At 42.9% G+C, this 23,646-nt stretch overlaps 1 protein-coding gene across 7 annotated transcripts in view; it reads right to left on the bottom strand.

Moving 5' to 3' along the window:
* Positions 1–23,646, bottom strand: part of EXOC1 (exocyst complex component 1) — a 56,281-nt gene that overhangs the window by 20,148 nt on the left and 12,487 nt on the right. The window contains exons 5-14 of one of the 7 annotated variants that reach the window (XM_088478716.1): positions 20,245–20,265; positions 18,524–18,711; positions 17,222–17,449; positions 16,829–16,961; positions 15,443–15,552; positions 13,594–13,647; positions 8,646–8,786; positions 5,307–5,412; positions 3,806–3,850; positions 1,799–1,962 (exon numbers count right to left, since the gene is read on the bottom strand). In XM_088478716.1, coding sequence (XP_088334842.1) covers positions 1,799–1,962; positions 3,806–3,850; positions 5,307–5,412; positions 8,646–8,786; positions 13,594–13,647; positions 15,443–15,552; positions 16,829–16,961; positions 17,222–17,449; positions 18,524–18,711; positions 20,245–20,265 — 1,190 coding nt within the window. The remainder of the gene's footprint in view (positions 1–1,798; positions 1,963–3,805; positions 3,851–5,306; positions 5,413–8,645; positions 8,787–13,593; positions 13,648–15,442; positions 15,553–16,828; positions 16,962–17,221; positions 17,450–18,523; positions 18,712–20,244; positions 20,266–23,646) is intronic. The other 6 variants (XM_088478718.1, XM_088478719.1, XM_088478717.1 and 3 more) reach the window with 6 other exon arrangements.

Genomic DNA, 23,646 nt, shown 5'->3' with positions numbered 1-23,646 from the left:
CATGTAAGCCGCACTGCACACGCACAGCGATTGATTTGCTATTACGCTCACACAGGTAGTCAGCATTTGGCGGACGTAACGGAGACAGGATAGAAAATGCAGGCAATGTCGGACCATTTAAACAGTGTTTTCTGGGCATCCATAAATTAGTCACTGCCTCCTTGCTTGCAGCAGTAAAGCCCTCTGCGTGTCTGGAGACCCGCTATGTCTGCGACAGCTTAGACTTACATAGAAGAATGATGGCCACCTGACCTGCGTTCAATATTTCCAGTTTTGTGCCTAAGCATCGGATGTGAGATGCTTTCAGTAAGCGTCTCTAAGCACTGGGCGGAGAGTAAGTCATTAGCATATTTTAGCAATTGCGATCCGTAAGAGATGGCAGCTGAATCAGGCTCCAAGGCCGAGATCACAAAATATGAATTTAGATGTAACTGGAAGACCACGTTCGGCTGCATGAAAGGTTTGGCTCTAATAACAGCCCTGTCATCATGGAAGATGAGATAAGGAGACCTACAAGACAGAGCCCCTAGCACCAATACTCCCCAAGCAGTGGAGATAGCCAACAGGAAGGCAGGTTTCCATGTAAGGAATTTCACTGAATTCACTGGTTTGAAAGGAGGATGCTACAAAGCTGTCAGAGATCCCAAAGGTTTAAGCTATTGGGGGGATGTATGAAGGCTGCACAAAAATCATTCCCTGTAAGATGTACAGTATGCAGAAAAGAAAACCATAAGTGCCACAACTTGAACCTTCAAAGACCTGAGTTTTAAACCCTATTCCAGACTGTCCTTCAGAAACAGCAGCAACCAGTCTAAGTGAAATTAGTGGTAGTAAACCACTTTGTTTCACAGCATGTGAAATACAGCATCCATGCCTTTGATAATTCTTGGATGAAACGGGCTTTTGAACCTTGTTCATGGTACTAAGGACCATGGTTTTATCTTTGCCATTAAAGACCGTCAAGGTAAACTCCTGTTGATGGAAGGCGCCCTGACTTAGATTAGATAGAAGCTCCACATGGCATCTTCCAGAAACGCCAGATGATCCCTCATCCTGGAGCAGTAGCACTCCACCTTGTGGTTCAACAAGATGCCATCATGACGACATCTGGTTTCCGTCCACCAGCTGAGGATGAAGGGGCAGGTTGGGTACGGGATCCCAGCAGTCGGGATGCTGGCGGTCAGAATATCGACAGCAGCATCCCCACAGTCAAAATCCCAACACCTGAAGGTAAGTAGACTAACCCTAAACCTCCCCCTAACCAACCCTTCCCATAGCCTAACCCTCCCCCTAACCAACCTTTCCCGCAGCCTAACCCTAACCTCCCCCCACCCCCTCAATATAAGCCTTACTATCGGGATTCTGGCGGTCGGGATTCCGACTGGTATCGGGATTCTGGTGCCGGTATTCTGAGTGCCACCATCCCAACTGCCGGGATGGTAACTACATCCAGAAGGGGCAATTTGCCCAGGCTGAAGGGCTTGTCTGCTCCAGAATTTTCCAGCTGCAGGTGAGGAATACCATCCAAAGTCACAGAAAATAAAATTAAGTGAAGTGGCCATTATAACTAGCAACCAAGAACAAAGTGCCCAGCTCCAGTAGGCACTTATCACAACTGAAGGTAGTCAATGTGAGTATAAAAAAGGAGAAGCCTGAGCTTTCTGCAGCTAGATTTAAAGTGCCCAAGCTCCTGTCACATCACTCTATACCCCACTGTCCCCCAATTTGATGCTGGAGAAAAAAAAAATATATGTCACGTTAAGCTACCGAACACAAATAAAGGACAAACTGAACATACCTTGTCAAATTTAGTACGGTCCGCCACATCCAGATCAGAGGCAGACATGTTGCCCATATCCAACAGTGAGGATGACTGAGATCTACGGCTCCCCGAGCTCTGCACTGACAGTTTATTCAGACTGGACGTGGATCCTGTCAGCTTTCCAGAGCTCCCATGAAGACCTTAAAGCCAAAAGAGGGATAGACTTTGTAAAACAGGAGAACAGATATATTTAAAATAAAAGCACCACACAGGGAGCGGGTTTCCACTTTCAAACTGAGCACTAATGTCTGTCTTCAAATTGTCACTATATATACAGTACATATAATAATATTACTAAGCCATGAGTGGCTTCACATCCTAGTAGATGGAATGAGAACACTAGTAGTTTAACAAGTCCTCTTTTCAATGTGCATTTCTGGATATTGGCCTAAACCAGTTCAGTTGCACATATTCTGAGCAGCCTTCCAATATCAATCGGGAATTCTTGTGATCATATTTTACTCCTTAAGATTTTAGAAAAGGAGAGCGGATGTTCTTCCTAGAGATGTGCGGTTCGGTTTCCCTGAAAACTGAACACACCAGAACTTTGGGGTTCAGAGTCATATCTATTCTGGCTCGGAGGAATTTTGGGGTTCCGAGTAGAACAGAGTCCCAGCTCGGGTCTGCTGTAAGTTCTCAACTCAGATTTAAAAACCGAAACTTGGGTTTCGGATTGCATTTAAGCAGGTCCAAATTACAGGATTTTAGCTGTTTTAATCAAATTTAAGAGAAATCCAAAATCAAAACCGAATCAAAACACTTGAGGGTGGTTCTGCTAAAGCCAAAACATGTCTGCGCACATCTCTAGTTCTTCCTGCAAATCTTCACAGATTGTTTTGAAGTCTGGAGTCACTGGTAGCAGTCATCATATTGGCTACAGCTGCTCCATAGTGAAACAGATTTGCACCAGGACACAAAATAGAATTTAACTCAATTTGATTTTCGGGTTTATTTTTGCTTTTTAATAAGGACCATGCTTTTCTAGGGAATAATGTGGGTGGTTTAAAGAAGTACCAAAATAACACCTGTAATAAAGACAGTCCACTCAGTGATTGTTTCCAAATAATGATTTAGGGATGCCCATGGCCTTTCACTGTCTTACAATGGGTAAATATTTCCATGGGAAGATGATCTCAGAACACATAGCAACCATCCAGAGATTTGGGAACCTTGAAATAGAAGTCTGTAAAAGGCATCTTTTATCCCCCTTTTTATTTATTTTGTACCTTTCGGGGTTTACATTCCTGAATGACTCCTGCCAGCTTTACAGTCTCTTTGTTGTGAGTCCAAGCTATGCAGTTATAGCAGGTAGGGCCTTGCTTCTTCCTAGAGCAGTAAACATTGTTCCCTATTGTAGCTAAATAGGACTCCAGTGAACACTGCACAATTACATAATCACCCGCTGCTCTTCCCTTTACCTCCCCTTCTATTCCTTCTATCTCTCTCTTTCTCTCCCTTGTTCGTCTTTTTATTTTATATATTTTTCTAATATCATATCCCGCCCTCTCTCTTTTATATAAAATTGATAAAAAAAAAATAAACTTAGACGTGAGCCAATTATGTTCTTTGTCTAACATATCTCTAAATTCAATGCAACAATTTAGTTCCACTGTTTGTTTTTTCCATTTACAAAAAAAACCCAAAAACTTAATGTCACCTCTAAAATTATGAGGTCGCACTACTCTGTTAATTATAATAAGGCAAAATTGGGTTGAGCTTAGACTCTCTATTTTAATTTTCAAAATATTAATAACATAGCAAAAGAATATTTGAGCTGTTTCACTCTTATCCTGAATTGCTTGTGATTTGAAGCCTATTATTGTTATGTTCACCCTTGATTTGTCGCCAAACTATATATATTATATCCTCATATGTATCTGTACTTTAATCTTTGTCTCAATAAAAAATATTGTTACAAAAAAAATTGCTGTAGGAATATGTTCACATAGAGTCGCCAGCAGAAGGCGACCATGTCATACTTACTTTCGGTCTCCTGTTTGACGGCAGTCTCTTTTCGAGGTAGCGTAGCTGGGATGTATTAAAGTTGCAAGCACCAAAGACAAAGATGCATTAGAAAACAGGCATTTAGCGAAGACCATGCAAACAGAGGCAAGTTAGGCACTAGTTGAAAAGAAATATGCAGGAGACTATATTAAGCAGTTACGGTTATCTTAAGCTGCAAAATGTTACATGGACAATCCAACGTATTACTCTCATAAGAAACACACAGAGGGACGTCTTGTATTAGAACAGTCCAGTCATTCATGATATGATGTTATAGGTTTATACATATTTCAGGCATGTGAGATGTATTAGCTAAGACAGGGACACGATTGGAGGTACACGTTTAAATGCCCGTTTATAGAACCAATGCAAATTCATTTGGAGGCACAATATACAATAAATTGACTTGTTCTTCGTCAAAACTTTGTTTTGGGTTGTACAATATTACTGACCAATGTATATTTGTGGTGGTCGCTATTTCAGCAACATAAGAACGGATTTGAGAATGGTCAATTTTTATTCTCCAGAATACTCTATGTTCAGGGTTACGTTTGGTCATTAATAACAATATTCTTAATAAAGGGTAGTCCGACATAAGGCGGAGGTAAGAGATATCAGTGATGTTTAGTGATAATAATGTTATTTACTTTCTCCTTTACCGTGCTTATAGATTATTCTTGTTGGAACAACATTATCTGTATGAAAATGAGAAAAACAAACGTGTAGTGTGAGGAAGCCTCAGACCATGTAACGTGGATTCCCCAAGGCCACCTTAAAGCATCTTCATGCCAAGCCACACACCTCCAATCAGCAAGCAAGTCTTCATCACACAAAGAGTCACTGAAGTAATAGCGCTGAGGGTATATTATAACAATATAATTATAATTATATATATATATATATATATATATATATATCTCTATCTCTATATCATACACACTCGATACTCGGCACTTGTGCTGCTGAAAACAAATTTCACCGGGTGCCTTCCTTCATGGATAATGTATACACTGGGTGATAAGGGAGCCTGCTCCAGGAGTCGGTGAAATTAGGTGCCGAGTTGGAGGGGTTCCGGAGCCTTTATATACACCAGTATATCTATATGCATCTAATGAATTTACTTCTGGTAAAAGCCTCCATTCTATACCAATATGGAATGCGATTTTATGCTGTAATAGTTAAATAAAATTCTGTTATAAACTATATCACACGATGGGATATTTTCCCCTTTATATAATTTTTCATATATTTAATAATCCATGTGCAAAAAGGCCGTTTGAGCTTCCCATGAACAAAAGACTACAAGCTCCATTATTTGAACCATATTGCGTATCATTAATCATGTGACTTAGTTTGCAGTAAAATGCACACACACCATGTGCTGCGTTGTAGATGATACAGAACAGAGGCGGTCACTTGAACATATGCTAAAACGATCCATAGAAATCCTTATTACATGTCATTTAGTCACAAGGCTTACCAAACTTCTTCCCCTCCTTAGTAGCACCAGTCATCTTGTTTTTTGCCACCTCAAAGAAGTCCCTGATCTCTCTGTCATACAAGCGCACAATGTTTTCAGTGTAATTCTGTAATATAAAATACACGTTCATTTAGGGAATTATTTGAAAGAAAAATCCAATGCTTCAAAGGGGGCAATGATTGCACATTTCATTTTACAGTATAATAATGCACTATATTATAGCAATGTACCATATTCTTACTGTAGTGTAAAATAAAATGTTTTCATTCCTCCATTATTTCATATATATAATGCTTAATGTACAGATGTGTTCTCATACACCTAGCCTCAATACACCATGCTGCGCGCGAGAGGGCTGTGCCAGGCAGTGTACCGTCTTTTTACATCTTTATCGCCCAAAACTGCGTCTTAGTCGCTAACGGATGAGACAATCCGCTTCACGAGACGGCACCGATTCATTTGAGTCTGTATACAAAGCACAACGGAACTTGGCTGGAAAAAGGCTGCGGCCGCTGCATTGTAGCACTTCATATATTCAGATTCAGACTCAGTCACTCACAAGTGTCACATAGCAAATGAATCAGTGCAGTCTCGTGAAGCAGTTGTCGCATCTGTATGATGTGTATTTATATTCTATCTATCCACATCTCTCTCTAGAGCAGTGATTCCCAACCTCGGTCCTCAAGGCACACTAACAGTCCTGGTTTTAATGATAACCATGCTTAAGCACAGAGGGTTAAATCAAAATAACTAAGGTACTAATTAAGTCACCTGTGCTCAACTATGGCTATCCTTAAAACCTGGACTGTTAGTGTGCCTTGAGGACCGTGGTTGGGAACTCCTGCTCTAGATAAATTTGAAATGCATTAAAAAACTGGAGCTGCGATAACTGTAACTGTTGTACCAATCTCTTCCCATCTCTCTCCCTCCAGGTGTGTCCCCCTCTCTGATTCCATCTTCTTCCCTCCTCATCTCTCTGCCCCTTCCCCATCTGTATTTTCCCCCTCTGTCACTGCATCTCTTCCCTCCGAGTCCCCTCTTCCAGCTTTGGGATGCAAGATAGACAGCCGCTATGTTATCAGGGGATGTAGTTGGTATCCCGGCTGTGATGCTGGCACTCAGAATGCCTGAGCCGGAATCCCGACACCAGTCAGAATCCCGGCGCCAGCATCCCAACAGTAAGTATTAGGCTTAAGCTGCGTGGGAGGTGGGGAGGGTTAGGTTTAGGCTGCAGGTGTCGGCATTCTCACCTAGGCGGGATTCTGAGCGCCTGAATACCGTACCTAAACCCATTGTCAGTGATGATGCCAATCCCTGAAAGCAGACATATTCACCGGATCGGCAATACAATTGTAAAGATGCTGAGAAAGCTGCACATTGACAGTTGTAATGACGATCTGGTTAACAAGCTGTTAAGTAACATATTAACCTTGTCGGCATGCCGGCGCCTGCATTCTGCATTGTCATGGTCAACATAGTGACTGTTGATCACATTACTACCCAGTTTCTCACTGTAACAAGCTTCAAACTGGATGGGGAAGCTCAGGCCTGGGGGCCGTATAAGTCCCCGGGAATCATTTGGTCTGGCCCTCTGAGCTTTTTTCTTCTAGCCGCATCTGGCTAGCAGGGTGCCTAGAATGGCACCCTGCAGCCAGAATCTATGTAGCAGTGCCGCCTGGAGTGTCCTTAGGACGCTTCAGACGGTCACACCCCTGCCCTACAGCTCCCCAGAGCATCCTCAGGATACTCCGGGCATTACTGTGATCACCACCGATTGTGGCCCCGCCCTTGTGTGCCTTCACGCGGAGGGGGCGTGACCTGCACCGGGCCCGCAAATAATGTTCTATATATCAAAATGGCCCTCGGCAGAAAAAAGGTTCCCCACCCCTGCTTTAAAATAATCAGATTACAATATGTACAAAGACTTTGTACTATATAAATATAATACACTTGTTGTTACTTTCTCAATTCACACAATCACTAGCTTGACATACATAAGCCTACGTTTGATATAAACTGTAGTAGAAAAAAAAATAATAGTGGATTGTGGTGCAAAATGATACCTACTAAAAGCAGACAATGTAAGGGAAATAACATTATTGATTGGGTAACCTGAAAGCTTGCATGCATACATGCTTCACCACATCCATATTATTGCACTTCCTGATTTTCTAAATGTGCTGTAAGAGCCTGAGGATGTGACAAAGTATTGTTACAGACACCAGCAATGAAATAAATAATAGATAGATACATAGAAAGGATATAACTTACATAATCATTTATTCTATAAATAACAGGACAAGGATTGCTGATCTATGGACCCTATTACAGTACACAAGTGATGTAACAGAGCATAAAACAGCATTTACTTTATATATTTCTGTGTTGGGGTTGTACAAGAATCTCATGAACACACGATAGCTGTCAGAGGCAGACTCACAATGACAGTGTGATGATGCTAGGGAGGAGTCTGTAAGTAAGCCTGGTCAATGTTAAAGAAACGCAGGTCACCCCAACATGCCTGTCCCTAAGGAATACGCACTAGTGGTTACGGTAACATCAACCAAGAAGGTTAGGGGCTTATAATTATACATTCATATGCTGTATACATACACACATTCTCCTGTTCTAAGTATTCCAGACATTTGTGTATTATGTACTCTTACTATAGAATAGGACTTTTTCACCAGAGTATCAAAACAATTATTACTAATATATTGTAGCCCAGCATTTGCAAGTTCAAGGTTCCCCCTCCCTACACTTACCCTGGCCACACTATCCTGTAGTCCCTTTTCTCTGTCCTCCCTGCGGTGGGACCCATTAGCAGAGGTGGGATGAGTGAGGGAACAAATCTGTTCTGAGTCAGAAATGCTCCCACTGTGCATATCTGACTCGGGACAGACTTTGTAGAATTATTATATAGATTATAATAGACAGTTTTAAAAGTACAGCAACGAGAACAATGGATCACAATTACCATGCTCAAAACAAAAAAAAACACACACTATACTTATGTAATAAACCAAAAGTTTAAGAACATTCCAAGATCCCAGTACACAATTTCCTGCATTCTCAGCCCCAAGAGAGTTTTTTTTTACATTATTCGGGTTCCAGCTAGGAATCTGAAGTATTCAAATTGACAATGTTATTTCTCTGTGTTAAGTATTCTACCCACATTCCATATGGTCTCTCCAACCACGAGAACTTTTTACTTTTCATCAACAACCCACTAAGCCAATGTTTTCAACATTTCAAGGGTTACCAGGAAGTATATACGGTGGTAGCCTTGGCTACATGTCTCCAGGAAATAACACAAAGGCAGAACATAGCATCACACACCTTTGCAAGTCCTTCATATCTGTTACGTTCTGTGTTTTTGAGCCACTCCATCAACTTTGTGTATCGTTGAAGGTCACGGTGAAATGGGTGGTGGTTTGGTAGTGTAATTTCAACAGACAGGGTTGAAGTCTGGTCATGGCCCTTGGAAAACACCATAAAGAGAAAAAAAAAAAAAAAGTTACCTTTCTGACAACTAGTTCAATTGAATTCTATTGTCATTTTCAGCAAGCAGACAAATCTATAGAAGACACAGAGTTCTATATCTAGGTTATTCATGCATAGCAAATTATAAAACAATTCTGTGTTCCATTGCTAAAAATTTCTTCTTTAGCAGTAGGAGGGTACAGATGGTGGGTTACATTTGCCACAGACAGCACTCTATAAACAAGCCTTATGTGCCTCCTGATGCATGGTAAAGAGGTGAAGTTCATCTGCTGCACTTCATGCTTCTAACATGGGAGCCCTTTACCCCTAACATCTACCTCCATCCTCTGCCGATGGTCAACTGGACCCTTGTCCATTTCAGCTGATAAGGGTTTATCAGTCACCAGTTCTGAACGTTGGCGTCTTTCCAAGATAGTGATGTAAAAGTAGAACAGTTCCTTACCCAAAATCCAAACTCAAAAATGGGATGTCCCCATGTGATGGTACAGTAGGTAGACTCTTTTCAGTCCCAGCAAATGCCCATGATATTCATAAAAGTCCTGAAGTTTTTTTTTTTTTTTTAGAATTATGTACAGATCTGGGAGTCCCCTGAAATAGATTTATTATGGATGCATTTAGTACACAAGCTGCCCCACTATGGAGCCAGGAGCTAGTGGGCATTTCTCCTAGATGAGTTGATGGCCCTTTGGCCTTCCATTTTATATATATTTAAAAAAAAATAATAATTATATTATATTATAATATATATATATATATATATATATATATATATATCCCCGCAAAGGACAGATAGTGTAGGTGTCACCAATTAGCCCAGATGATCCATGTGCTCTTGCTAATCTCTCATTCAGTTAGCTTGGACAACTCACAATTTGGAAGGACCATTTCTTTTTCATGGTGTAACAATATTGGCTTTGATGACATTAGTTCATGATTCTTAACCAAACTGACCCTATTATTGTTTCCATGCTGCTAGCACAGAAGCCCTCTTCTCTCCTAGTCTATCGTAGGGTGTGGAATTACTTCTTAGCCTGGTGTGATGAATGGTGTAAGCATCTCCCAATTTCCAACCGACTGCACATGCATCTGATCAGCAAAACTGGGTTATGGCCAGATAGTGTTCGATATAACCCATCTTTGTCTCTCTATTGCCTCAGAGACTTCACCTTTAGGTTCCCCTTTCCCTCCATATAACTGCTTAGCAAACACAGGACAACATCTCATAAATTAGTCAGCGTTTGCTACAATAAGTGGATTTACAGTTACATCCGTAAAATGGGATTAAATATGTAATACCTGTCATATGCATTATGCTTTTGACATAAATTATGTATCACTGTAGACTGGTCAGGATAAAGTAAGTATTAATCACATGTAGATGTGCCTAACAAGCCATTTTATGTAAGGAGGTACCAATAAATTTTGTTGAATAATTAAATGAGATTTTAAGTGAAAGCATACAAGTAGTAAACCATCCACAAATAGACCTTACAGAGAAAGACAAGAACATGTACATACAGCTCCATACCCAAACACAGCATATAAAAAGCTACCTAGTTATGGGTGAAGACTACGAGATGGAATTCCAGGTTACAGCTGCTCTAAGCTCTACAGCTGGGTACACACTAGACAATGTGTGTACCCAACGACGGCAGATGCGACTGGATGATATATCGGGCAGCCCATACACACTGCACGATCTGGTGTATGACCACCCAATATGTCGCTCCCCCGCCGCATCCAGAACCATGGTGTCGGCCGTCAGATCTTCAGATTTGCCTGCATTAGTGTGTACACACTGGACGATTTGACATTTTCGATTCGCCTCACAACGACAAATCGTCCAATATATCAGCCATCGTGTACCCAGCTTAAGGATTGTTGAGGGCTATTTTATATGGCATTTGATACATTGGCCCTACTTCCTGTAAGTTATGCCTACAAACTGGTATCTGACCAGCTAACCATCATGGGCAGTCATTGGAGTTTGGCAGAAATGGAACCTTCTTCTTATCCACTTTCATGGCAGCACAGTTTGTACACTGTGATACAAGCCACCGTCAATGTGCAAAAGCTTCCATGACAGAATACATCATCAACCCTATATTCTTAAATGGTCATTGTGCACAGTCTGCTTCTCACAGTCACATTACAGTAAGAGTATCTTCAAAATGCCGTAACTAATAGGATCCACACCTAACCAATTAGAGTTATACCCTTTTATAGTAGTGCATGGTCCCTTATCTTGTTTTGTATTTTGCAGGCTGTGGATATACACCTATTTACATAGGGTCAAATCTGCCAATTTATATTGCCCACAGGACAATCAGCATGCATATCCAGATTCGCTCGAGAGAGGAGATGGGGGAGCTAAGGGGCAGTATAATGCAGGATGAGCACGATAGTGGCATGTTTGTGTAATTGCAGACAAATATACACCTGCCTGCAGCTTCATCGATTGTGCATATTTTATACCATTTGGTGAGTATATTTTAAACTATGGGCCCCATTTAATAACGAGTCTTAATACCAGCAGTATATTTCGCTTAGCATAGCAGTGATACTAACAAATATGCCACACGTATACTTACCCCTCTGGCAAGGTCCAGCGACGTCCCCCCTCCTCGGCGGCATCCTCTGCTCTGCTGCTGGCAGTCTACCGCTGCCAGCAACAGGCTGCGGTGTCATGCGCATGACAATATCACCCAGTGGGTACACAGCAAAATCTGGAAGGCCTGGCTGAAGCCAGAAAGGTTGTTGCTGACTCCCCATTGCTGGCATTGGGGACTGTATTGTTCTTGCCATTTAAAGATGGCGTAAGCAATATAGTGACAAACAGCAGTACATTTTAGATCACCGCTGATTGTAAAATATTGAATGGAGGACATAACACCATTAGCGAGTGCTAAAGGGGTTATGTCTTGTTGTTAAATGGGGCCCTAGATGTTTTTGGTGACTTTCAGCTCTACAAGATAAGGAAATATCTGCTGATTTATGGAGGTTTTTTATTTATTATACAAAAAAATCTTGTCTATGATGTATCTTAGTATAACTATTACAGAATTGGGTTTAAAAGCCATTAAAATTAAAAAACACTGCTAATCAGCAGCATATAGAAACGTTCTGAGCAACAGGCCCCCTAAGGCTGCATGCAGCCCCCAGTGCTTCCGCTGTTACCGCTAGATTTGTTGGTTACAACTTGTAACACTTGTTTAAAATACCTGCAGATATGCTATATTACAGGTAGTTTCTCTTTCTTTGATTAAACTGATTGGTTGAGCTGATTACTGAGATTAAATAATGTTCGGCCATTTTGAAGTATTGAGGGGTCATCGGAGCATCAGGTTGACGATCACGGATATAAAGGCTGTGACATGTGCACCATCCACCACAAGAAGTTCCTCACAACATCTGCAGCATTATTAAAAGCTTAACACTTATGTAACTGCAAAGGCAGTTATTATTATTATTTTTATTACCTGCAAAGGTAGTCATTATCCCTTGTGGTAAATTTTTGGGTAAAAGTTCATACCAAAAAAATGCTGCATACAATATCAAACAGGTGATGAGTAGATGAGAAAGTATTATTTACTATCTTCTTACTTCTGAAGCTTACAAGCAGTGATGACGGAGGATAGAAATGGACCATAGATGTAGGATTGTATCCTGCTTTATGATGGTACTTTCATTTTGACTGCATTATCTGTAAACGACTTATGCTGGCCATATACGCTGCAATTATCGGGATGATCCGCCCGATATCGGCGGATCGACGCGATAATTGTAGCGTGGGAGGGGGGGGGGGCGACCGAGGGTTAAATATTGCTCGGTCGGGCATGCTGGATTGTCCAGCATGCCCGTCCGATGCGAAATTTACCCGGTAACTGTCGGCCGCATCGGGCAGTGTATGCCCAGCGCGGCCGACAGACAGACATTTCCTGTGTTCCTTCCTACGGAAATGTCTCCTCCCCCGGGGGCGGAGCGCAGATGTCGGGCTATACACTGAGATTTCTCTCACAGTGTATGCCGCGGACATCTGCGGCTGGCAGCTGGCCAGATAAAATGTCTGTCGGTCTGACAGACATTTTATCTTGCCGTGTATGCCCAGCATTACAGATGGATCAGATAGATGAGATGCACCAACAGTAGAAAGCTTAAAACACAATACTAACTGAAAGTACCCGTATTTGTTATCTCCATTCAGTAGATGTTGCCAGTTACTGAAACTACTTAAATGCAGAAAACCATTAATAGCACTATATTTACCTCATTGTTCATCAGACACAAAGCGATTTCAGGAAAAACAAGTTAGTGTGCGAGAGACATATTATATTGCTCACCACAATAATAAATATGATGAATGGGCAATGAGAAAGCAATAAGGTAGAAGTCAATTCCCCACTTGCCCTTGCATCCAGTACACTGATAAGCAACGGTAGCTAGACATACCATTAATATTATATTAACAGGCACATCAACTCGACAGTTACCATAAACATGCTTTATAAACAGGCTTACTGTATCTCGCCAGCTCTTGTGGAACTACAAATCTCAGAAAGTCATGCCAGTCAGCACTGAGATTTGAAGATCCATAACAGCGTTACCAACACTTATCATAAGAATGTAAATGAATGCATAATTACGTCATATTACGCTAAACCGCAAGCAGCTCTACAGGTCACATTTCAGGACTGCATGTTAGTGGGGGGACAGCTTACATACTCTTAAGTCATATGGAAATAGACAAGCATTGTGCTGTCACAACCACACTCAGTGTACTCACTGCCATAGAGAGATAGTAGGACCTGCTATACAAGTGAGGGAACATCTGAGTGAACTAGTGGGAGATAAAATATAGAAATACCAGCAATCACATAGAAATACAGGGAAAAAGCCTGGAAGAGCAAATCAATCTAAAGGTGCGCATCCACTAGACGATTAAAATGAGCGATTGAACGATTACAACATCGTTATCGTTCAATCGCTCATTAGTCGTTCACAAATTGTGAATTCAAATGCTGAAAACGACCAGCGATGCTCGCTCCCGCTGGTCGTTTTCGACATCCATCATTGCCTGAACATGGAGGCCAACCTGCTGATATCGACACGTTGTGCATGTTTGGGGATGAGGGAGGGTGCCTGCACTGAGCGACATATCGTTCAGTGTGGACACATTATCCACTGCACAGGATGGAGAACGATTGTACGATTACAATGTTGTAATCGCACAGTCGTTCCACTCTCGTGTAGTGGATACGCACCTTAACACTCTGTACACCTGGAAAAGCAAAAATACAAAAGAATCTCTGTTTTTAATTTAGAATAAGCTACAAATTACTTGCTAATAAATGTTAATTTGCGAGGGTGGGCATACGTACTACATACTGTATGCAAGGTATACATGTGACTACCACTGACAATGTCAATTCTCTCCAATGGTAGCCACACAAATGATGCAGAGATCAGACAACTGGCCCATTACACAGTATGTATGGCTTGAAAAATGACGACAGGCCCTGAATCAGAGACGGACGCTCTGAAAGAGCGCTCGCTCTGAATCTGGGCTTCTTTTCTGTTTTTTTTGTGCGGCCTTCTGGCCGCTCGCATAGCTGTGGGTGACGACCAGCTATTGCGAGCGGCCAGGATGATGGTCGCGATGGTCAAGACCATCGGGCTTGCAACGAGACCCTTGTAGTAGGGTCTCGTGGCTGCAAGCCCCAGAGAGCTTCTGGCTCTAATAGAGCCAGAAGTTCTCTCACTGACATCACTGGTGATGTCAGTGGGGCCGCCCACAAACGGCAGGCGTTCGCTTGGGAACGCCTCCGTTTGTGAAGCCACCCCCTCGCCACGCCTACAAAACGGGGCGAGCTGTCGATCAACATCGACAGCCGCTCCTTTTGTAGTGAGCCATGGAGCGAGAGATTTTCTCTCTCGCTACGGGGCTTGCGCACATACACAATGCGGACCCTGCGTGTGCGCAAAGCACACCATCGTCCCGCTCGCGAGCGGATCTGAATCAGGCCCACAGTGCACAATAATAATCTAATCTAGTCAGACTGGAATATCATTGGAACATATTGGTAAATGTGGTTGGAGTGACCAAAGCTACATGTGTGACCAGTTTGGTTGTATGGGTTTATGGACCTGACTCAGAGATGTACACTATGCAGACATTTACGGATTTGTGCCGTTATCTAACCAATGCATGCGTCAAGGTACTTTACCGTAGTCTTACACAGCGACTTTTTACTCGCAGTGTGATTGACAGTCAGGGAGCGTTTGGGATTGCATTTAATGAAAACATGGCATTCAGCACTGCCCTGTTGTATAGCACACTATTAGTAATCTATTTTACACCTTAAATAGTGAAACTAATGATCTGCTTTAGTGAAGCAATATAAATTCCAGATCTCCAAAGGAATAAAAAAGCCATGTAATGTTATTCTGAAAATAGGATTAAATAAAATACATAAAATTACAAAATTAGCAACAGTCACCAAACAATATCCATATAGGCTCTCTCTCTTTCACAGTTATACATTACTCATCTCTGACTTCTATGGATTAGGATTTCAGTGCTTGTACAAGAGTTCATAGACGTGATTGGCAAGAACAGACTCTGATAGGAGTACCTGCTGGACAAACACGTTGTTCAAGTGACTAGCCAGTCTGCCAGCAAACTTCTCCCGAAGGTCAATAAACAGCTGTCGCTGCTGCTTTACAGCCTGGAGCATGGAGTGTCCTAAGTAAGAGATTAATATGGCAGGACAGGGTTACTTACAGCATAGACAACCAACATAATGGGAACCCAATGGATAAACACGTAGCAATAAATAAATAAGGACTGTGCCCAATAGTCTGGTATTTTGCATGTTTTCACTCTGCGCACATTGCGGAACCAAGCGTACATGACAACAGGGGATGCAGAGCCGTACGCAAACCGAACTAGCAACTGAAGGGGCGTAACTGAAGGGGCGTAACTGGGCTTTAATGAATGGTTTCATGCACGCATTGTAGACTACATAGATATTATATATTATTGTGCATGGTGTAATTATGCCTGTTTTCAGATTGATCATTTGCGACAGGGATGGGGCTGCTACAAATGTGCCCTGATAATGGAGAGGTCTATGAAACCAAATGTACGGATAGGGGCAGTTCAGGCACAGAGATTCATACAACTCTACGTATAGTATAGGCGAATATATGCAATTAGATCATCACGCATTACAAGAACAATTAGGGATCAACGCTGCATCTAGTGTTCATCCTAGCACCCTGCCCCTGTCACAACCCGTGCAGTTCCTCTTTCCTGCCTGGGGTGTCGCTCTCTGCTGAGATACAGACCAGTGGGTCTCATTCAGACCCGCTCGCGAGCGCAGGGCGCTCGCAAGCGGGTCGATGTTACCCAAATGCGCATGCGCATGACAGAGGGAGCTCCGTCGTGCGCATGCGCGAGACCCTGCTAGCGACAGCCAAGCTGTTGCTCCGGGTCTCGCACCAAAGGGGGCGTGCTGTCGATGGTGAGTGACAGCACGCCCTCTTTGGTGGGCGTGCCGGTGGCGTGGCTGCCAGACGGAGGCGTTCCCATGGGAACGCCTACCGTCTTGGTCCGGGCCGGACCAGTGAGGTCAGTGGGAGTGATTTTGGCTCTGATAGAGCCAAAATCACTCCAGGGCTTGCGGCAGCGAGACCCTACCGCAGGCTCTCGTCACAAGCCCGATGGTCTTGACCATCATCATGGACGCTCGCATAAGCTGTGGGTGGTAACCCACAGCTATGCGAGCGTCCAAAAGGCAGCTCCAAATTTAAATAGGACGGCCCTTATTCAGAGCGAGCGCTCTGGTCAGAGCGTCCGGCTCTGAATCAGGGCCAGAGTGTGCTAGAAGCACCAGAGCAGTTTGTGCATTCAGTTCTCAAACTTATTCCTAACTTATATACTACAGTTAAGAAATTGTGTATTGTAGGTGATGTTTCCAAGTGTTTAACATGTAACATTTAGTGTACAATGCGGATACCTGGTTGAAGAGATACATTCATACACTGCAGAAGTGCCTCCGCTGCATTAGTGCAAGCCTCAATGCCGCAAGGGGAGGAAAGATCGGCCTCCTGGAGAGCCCTAATGTGACCCTTCGATAAGTCCATATGGTTCTAGAACATAGTGCAAAATTCTCAATAACATTGTAATGCAGATATGAGCAGTAATTTAAATAACTTCATACTTTATGAGCTTTAATGTAAAATGTTATAAAACGACATATCATTAAAATTGCTTTCAAAATAAGTTTGACGCATTAAATAGATTTTCTATAGAGACGCTCTTTCCCATGATAACCATTTATTCATTTAATCCCGCTTTAAACCGAGTCCATGTCCGGCATCCCAACAATGCATTTCTACAGTGTACTCACAACAAGGAACTCAATTTCTCCCAGCAGGGTCTCGCTGTTGGCTTTGCTGAGCTCGATTAGATGGTTACTTTCAGAGATGTGATCCATTTGCTCTTTCACGCTCTGGAGCATCTCTTCATAACTGCTCAACTTCCCCTCAATCTGATCCACCTCCTGCAGCGCCTCGTCCAGTAGCTGCATCAGGATGTTCACTTGCTTCTCCGAGGCCATGATGGACTGGATGTTTGCCTGGAATAAATCGGGGAGTAGATCAACTTTCACTCTCAGTAAATCAAACAAAAGGACCTCATTCAGAGCAAAATGCGAGCGCTCACTCTGAATGAGGGCGGCTACATCTCTAAAAAGAGCCGGCCTCCTGGCCGCTCGTTAAGCTGTGGGTGGCCAGGTTGATGGTCGCGATGGTCTTGACCATCGCGACCATCGGGGCTTGCGACGAGACCATTGTGGTAGGTTCTCGTCTGCCGCAAGCTCCCACTGACATCACTGGTGATGTCAGTGGGGCCGTCCACAAACGGCAGTCGTTCGTTTGGGGACGCCTCCGTTTGTGAAGCCACCCCCCCGCCACGCCTACAAAACGGGGCGAGCTGTCGATCACCATCGACAGCCGCCCCCATTTGTAGTAAGCCCCGGAGCGATAGAATTTCTCTCTTGCTCCGGGGCTTGCGCACACGCAGTGTGGCAGCTGCGCGTGTGCAGAGCCCAACATGCGAGCGGATCTGAATGAGACCCAAAGTGTTAACAGTAACTCTTTATAATTGATTTTACAGTATCCGTTTAAAAAAAAAAAAAAAAAAAAAGAGAGCAGAATCCTCTATGTGACCGCAACGCCCCCAGCCCTGGGTTTGTGAGAGCAGCCGTAATAACTATCATTTGCACCAGCCCACAGAAATCTGAATACGCTCACCTCAAAATAGGATGCAACCGTCTACACGCCCACTGCACATTTATTCAACATGCAAACAACACATTACCGCCTCATAGTGACCCAGTAACGCTCTTCCAGCCGCAAGCGAGAAGTGGCTGAGAAATGTACGGCTCAGTATTGCTTGTGAGTACACTAAGTATATACAGCCTGCGTCACATGCACAATCTGCTAATAATCACTGATTCCTCCACATTCGGAAATGCCTAAAAGGTACACGTGTGTTTCAGCATTACTCAGACGCCTACCAAAGTGGTCAGTTTATGCTATTTTACATATAAATACTGTGATCTTTGTTTTTCTCTTGACAAACAATTGTATTTTCTTTATTAAAAACACATTACTGTGATAAACAGCGTTAACATAATCCTAAATCTTACCCCATCCAGAACCTGCAGCTCCCTAGACAACTTCTCTGCAAAGGCCTCTGCATTGGAAATGGCATATTTACAGCCTTCCATCATGAACTCAATGTCCTGCTTCTCCCTGGCATTCAGCTCCTGGTACTCGGCTGCTGCCTCTTCCTCTCCCCCGGCCACACTCTGGTTCTCTCCGCTAGGGACGGATTCTTCAACATTCACAGGAAAATAAAAATAAAAGGAACGTGTAAATCAACAAAGCACTTGTCTACAGTCATATGTATAGCATGTCATGGTCACACAGGCAATGAGGAGGCAGGTGCGCAAAGAGAAGCCATTCAGCTGACAGGGTTTCCGTATTTGACGAAACGCGTAAGTTCCCGAAAGGACGACCAGGAGAATGAATAGAAATGTACAATCACAGACAGGGATGTTTTAGGAAATGAATAAAGAAAAATGAGACAAAAACCCATAAAATAACTGTTATATATGTATACGAGTCAAGGGGAAGTAATATGTACTGTATATTCTAGTCCTTATTGCAAAATGCGGTGATGTGGATTGGTTCTAAATGGTGTTGTTCTTCTGCCCATACAATTGGGAAATTTACTGTCTGAGTAGACAGTTGACTTAAACCAACGTCTGAAGCTTCCCTAAATTAATGTACAGAGTAAAGTGCATGTTAATGATTTCTTAAGTCATTTTTAATCTGTTCTTTCGCCGCAATTGGAAACAAGCTAAAAAGGTCCGTATTCAATTGAGACGAAAAGTCCAGACTTTTCGCCTCCTTCGCCTGTTCTCCAGGCGGAAAAGTATCGCGCGCATGCCCGATATTCCCCGTAATCAATTTCAAAGGACGCGAAAACGGGACCCGGCAAAACTTGGAGCGGTGAAAAAAAACAGGAATTTTCAGGAAATCATCCTTGGACCCCCTAAAGATGTCCAGACATGGGGGATCACTATGGGTACCCCCGATTTTGCATGCTGAAGGGAAGTCGGGTTTTTAAATAGCCGCGGCAGGTGCATAAATGTGGCTTTGAAGAAGGTGATGAAGAAGAGCATTTAGCAATTTTTTTGGGGGAAAAATAACTATGCCCATCAAATTTGGGTACATGAATATGGGTGCAAGCATATATTTAAGTCCCTAAAATTATTTTTTTTAATTTTTCAAAAAAAATGCACCTGCCGTTACTACCCGTAATGAAGAAACCACACGTCGCATACTTGGGAACCCCTCTGGATTTATTTTAGAAGTGTGCTCCCGTTTTTTATTTTTTTTTTACTTTGACATACATTAATTTTAGTGGGCATTCCTGGGGGTGCAGGCTATTTTTTTTTTTTTTTTTTAAACCCTGCACCCCTAAACCCCAATTCTGCCGTTTTTTCCGCCAGCTGAAGGCTGGAGAAAAGTTATCCCCGTATTTTTACATTTATTTGTAATTGAATACGGGGATAATGACAATAGGCGAAAATTACGTCATCGGCGATAACTTATCGCCGATAACAGGTTTTCACCTGGAATTGAATATGGACCGATAAACAAATTTTTCCACAGTTGTGCCCGTAATAGTTTTACATTCTCTGCGGTGTGTACTGGCAGAAACGTATGGGCCCAAGTTCAGGCCTGAAGTCACATAATGACAGAAAGGGTTTCATTAACATCCTACTTTTATTTCAAAGAACATAAAAAGAACATAGGTGATTTAGTGAGTGAAAGTAGAAAGATAAATCAGGTCACCCACCTTCAGCAACTTTAGGCAGTTCTGGAGAGTAATAAGTGGGGGAAAAAGAGCAGAGGACAGTAAGCCAAGGAGCATTAAAGCAAGACTGACGTAGAGCGAATGCATAAAGCTGCTATACAGAACATTGCACATTATCAGTATAGTATCCAAAAGACACCTCATGCCATTAGGCAACCTTACACAATAACTGGGAAGTCTTCAACAAGGAAAATATTTCTTGCCAAGCACGTGTTATATAAATACAAAGCATTCATTATCGTCATTAGGAAACTCCCTACGAGCCAGGCATGAACGTGAACTGCTGCTATGTCAGACAAACACGACAAGCTAGACATGGAGGTGTCAACTTCATATATTGCCCTATTGTATATGGTACAGTGCTCTGGGTTTATCTTATTTTTTTACTGTTTTCTTTACCAACCGGAGACCTGGAGGATTGTTGTTTGTATGGTACATAGAGATCTGTCTCTACCAGCCAATCAGGGCTTGAGAACATTTTTTTTTCCTTCCCCATCGTTGTGCTCTGCTGAGATGAATGTACCTGCTCTAATCCACTCCAAGAGGAGCCGCCCAGTGCCTCACACCCCCACTACGAGCACAATTTCACAACCTTTTTTGTATGCTCCCTTACTAGTCCCTATTTTGTGCACATTTATCCTATTTGCTCAGAGTTAATCAAAAGCAAAGTGTCCAAAGTGTCTATAAAGGGAAAAATATATCCCTAATACTGTTATGTTTATAGATTATTCATTACTATTATATTATGCTGTTATTTTGAATTACAAATAACAGGTATGATTATCCCTTTATTCTGTAGGAGTTATTCCCCTGGGTATAGGTACCAAGGATAAGAAACTTGGCCTAGGGAACCGGAGCTTCCTACTACAGATGTGTCCTCATACACCACTGCTGCAGTCGTGCTGATTTACCGCCGGACCCCTGGCTGGCGGTTCAAATCCCGACAGCGGCTGGCCGAACAGGATGAAAATTCCGATCGTCCCAGGTAAGTATTCACTAACCTAACCCTCCTTTAGGGTGCCTAACCCTAACATTTGCCCCCAGTGCCTAACCCTAATCGCCCCTCTAAGAGCTTAAACCTAACCCCCCCCCTTCCCCACCACCTAAACCCAAGTCCACCAGGAGGGTGCTTAACCCTAACCTCCCTCCCCCTAGCCTACTCTAACCTCCCGGGTAGGTGCCTAACCCCAAGTTCCCCCCAGGAGCCCTAAACCTAACCCCCCCCCCCCCCCCCGCGGCTGTCCGCAGCGGCGCCCAGCATCACTTCGAAACGGGATGCCGGGCGCCAGTCTCCCGGCGTCGGTAAAATGACAGGCGTCTAGATGTAGACGCCAGTCATTTAACCCTCGCCGGGATAGAGCAGTCGGGAAGCCGGCTGTCGGGATTAGGTCCGCTGGCTTCCCGACTGCATACCGTGCCAAACAGCCCTTCTCAGCATGCCAGGACCCGTGAGACTTGGCTTGTGCCGAGCTTCATTTTCGGCTGAAAATGCATCGTAGTTGCAATTCGGATGTGATAAACCGCTTCACAAGAAAGAAGTGTATCATTTGAAATGCGACACTAGTATATCTGTGTGCGACTGAGTCTCTGATTCTGTACACGAAGTGCTATTGTGCAGCAGCCACGGCCATTTTCCACGCCAAGTTCCCTTTATATACAGACTCTGTTGCGCACAGATATAGAAGTGTCGCATATCAAATTAATCAGTGCAATCTCTTGAAGCTGTTTGATGCATTTTCGGTTGAAAAAGACAATAGGTGCAAATCGAGCCGCACTGGAAATGGTGGCTCACTTGCGCCAGGCGTCTCACGCTGCATGGCGTATTGAGGCTAGGTGTATGAGGACACAACTATAGGTGACAGGAAAACACATAGAACTCTGCAATAGAACAGAGTTGGAGAAACACAATGCAGAGATCTCTATCTGTTGGGAGTACTTTCAGCACTTTTCAAGATCTGGCCTGTAGATGATGAAAGCCCTGGTATTTTGTGACCTGTGATTGCATTCTGCGTCTTTATGTGCCCGAGTGCCAGGCTGCGTTGGCCAAGTGAGAGAAGAACATAAAAGACATATTGGTGACCGGCAAATTCACTTCCAAGACACAAACCCTGCTTGAATTGTATTTAGCAATATGGAACAATTTGGTGAGGAAATTTGTCATCATGTGTCTCTGTGATTAATCTCCATCACTGTATGCTGGAGATTTACATAGTTTGTCTAGAGATTTATCAAACTTTATGGGGTAAATTTACTAGGTGGCGGTTTTTCAAAGTGGTCGATGATCGGCGGCTTTGACCGATGTATTTCAAAAGGCAATAGTAATTAATGCTATACATGCCTGATTTAGCATTAATTACTGCTGAACTTCGCAAATCCATTGGTGGCTTTGAAAAACCACTTCGGAAATCTATACATACAAATGTGTCCTCATACATCTAGCCGCCTTGCGCGCTAAACAGCCCTTCTAGCCCCGCCATGTCGTGGTATGACTCTGTAGCGCTGAGCATCTTTTCGTGCAACTTTCTACCTTCAATTGAGTCTTATTCGCAATGCGATGCAAATATTTAGCACACTGTGGGTGTATCTGCGTGCAAAATGCTACGTTATAGTGTTACAGCTGCTGACACTGTAACGTAGTGTTTCACCTGCAGATACACCCACAGTCACACACAGAATATAGGCATGCTGCATATCATTTTATTCAGCAGAAGCCGCTTGTGCTAAATAAGACGCAGTTGAAGGTAAAAAGTTGCATGTAGAGACGCTCAGCGCTACAGAGTCACACGGAGCTCTCACGTTATGTGTAGCGCGACTTGTAGCGCACGGAGGATAGATGTAGGTGGACACATCTGTATAAATGGAACTAGAATTGAACCTGATACTTCAAGACTCAAGATACTATAACATTTTAGAGAGTGGAGGTTGTATGAGTATTATCTTGTCCTGCAATAAAAACCATGTGGGGAAAACAAGCGTGCACCTCTAGGAAACGTGAAATGTAACTGCGAGGCATTATTGGGGAGTGCACAGGGAAGATCTTTGGAATGACTGATGGTCACTGCAAGCAGAAGATTTTTGGATCACTACACTGAACAATTTATATAGAGAACATAATATTTAAATGACAACTTTATCATCCAATGTTGCTAACTTGTGTCCTTATTACTTACTTTCCTAGATGGGCCTCTAGAGACAGAGCAATGACCCCCAGCAACACGCACAATGTTTACAGTAAATATTATTTTCAGATAGTGAAAGGCTATGACCCGCGGTGGCCTTGAATACCGCCGTACCGCATTGTTCATTCTCATTACTTGTTTTTTTTTTTTAAATCTCTTAATGTATTTTTTTTTTTATAAATGCATTATTTAATATCTAGGTTAT

This window comes from Taudactylus pleione, unplaced genomic scaffold (genome assembly GCF_031769625.1).
Source record: "Taudactylus pleione unplaced genomic scaffold, aTauple2 ptg000218l, whole genome shotgun sequence".
Taxonomy (NCBI): Eukaryota; Metazoa; Chordata; class Amphibia; order Anura; family Myobatrachidae; genus Taudactylus; species Taudactylus pleione.
Note: the sequence above shows the minus strand (reverse complement) of the source record. Positions and strands in the feature narration are given on the sequence as shown.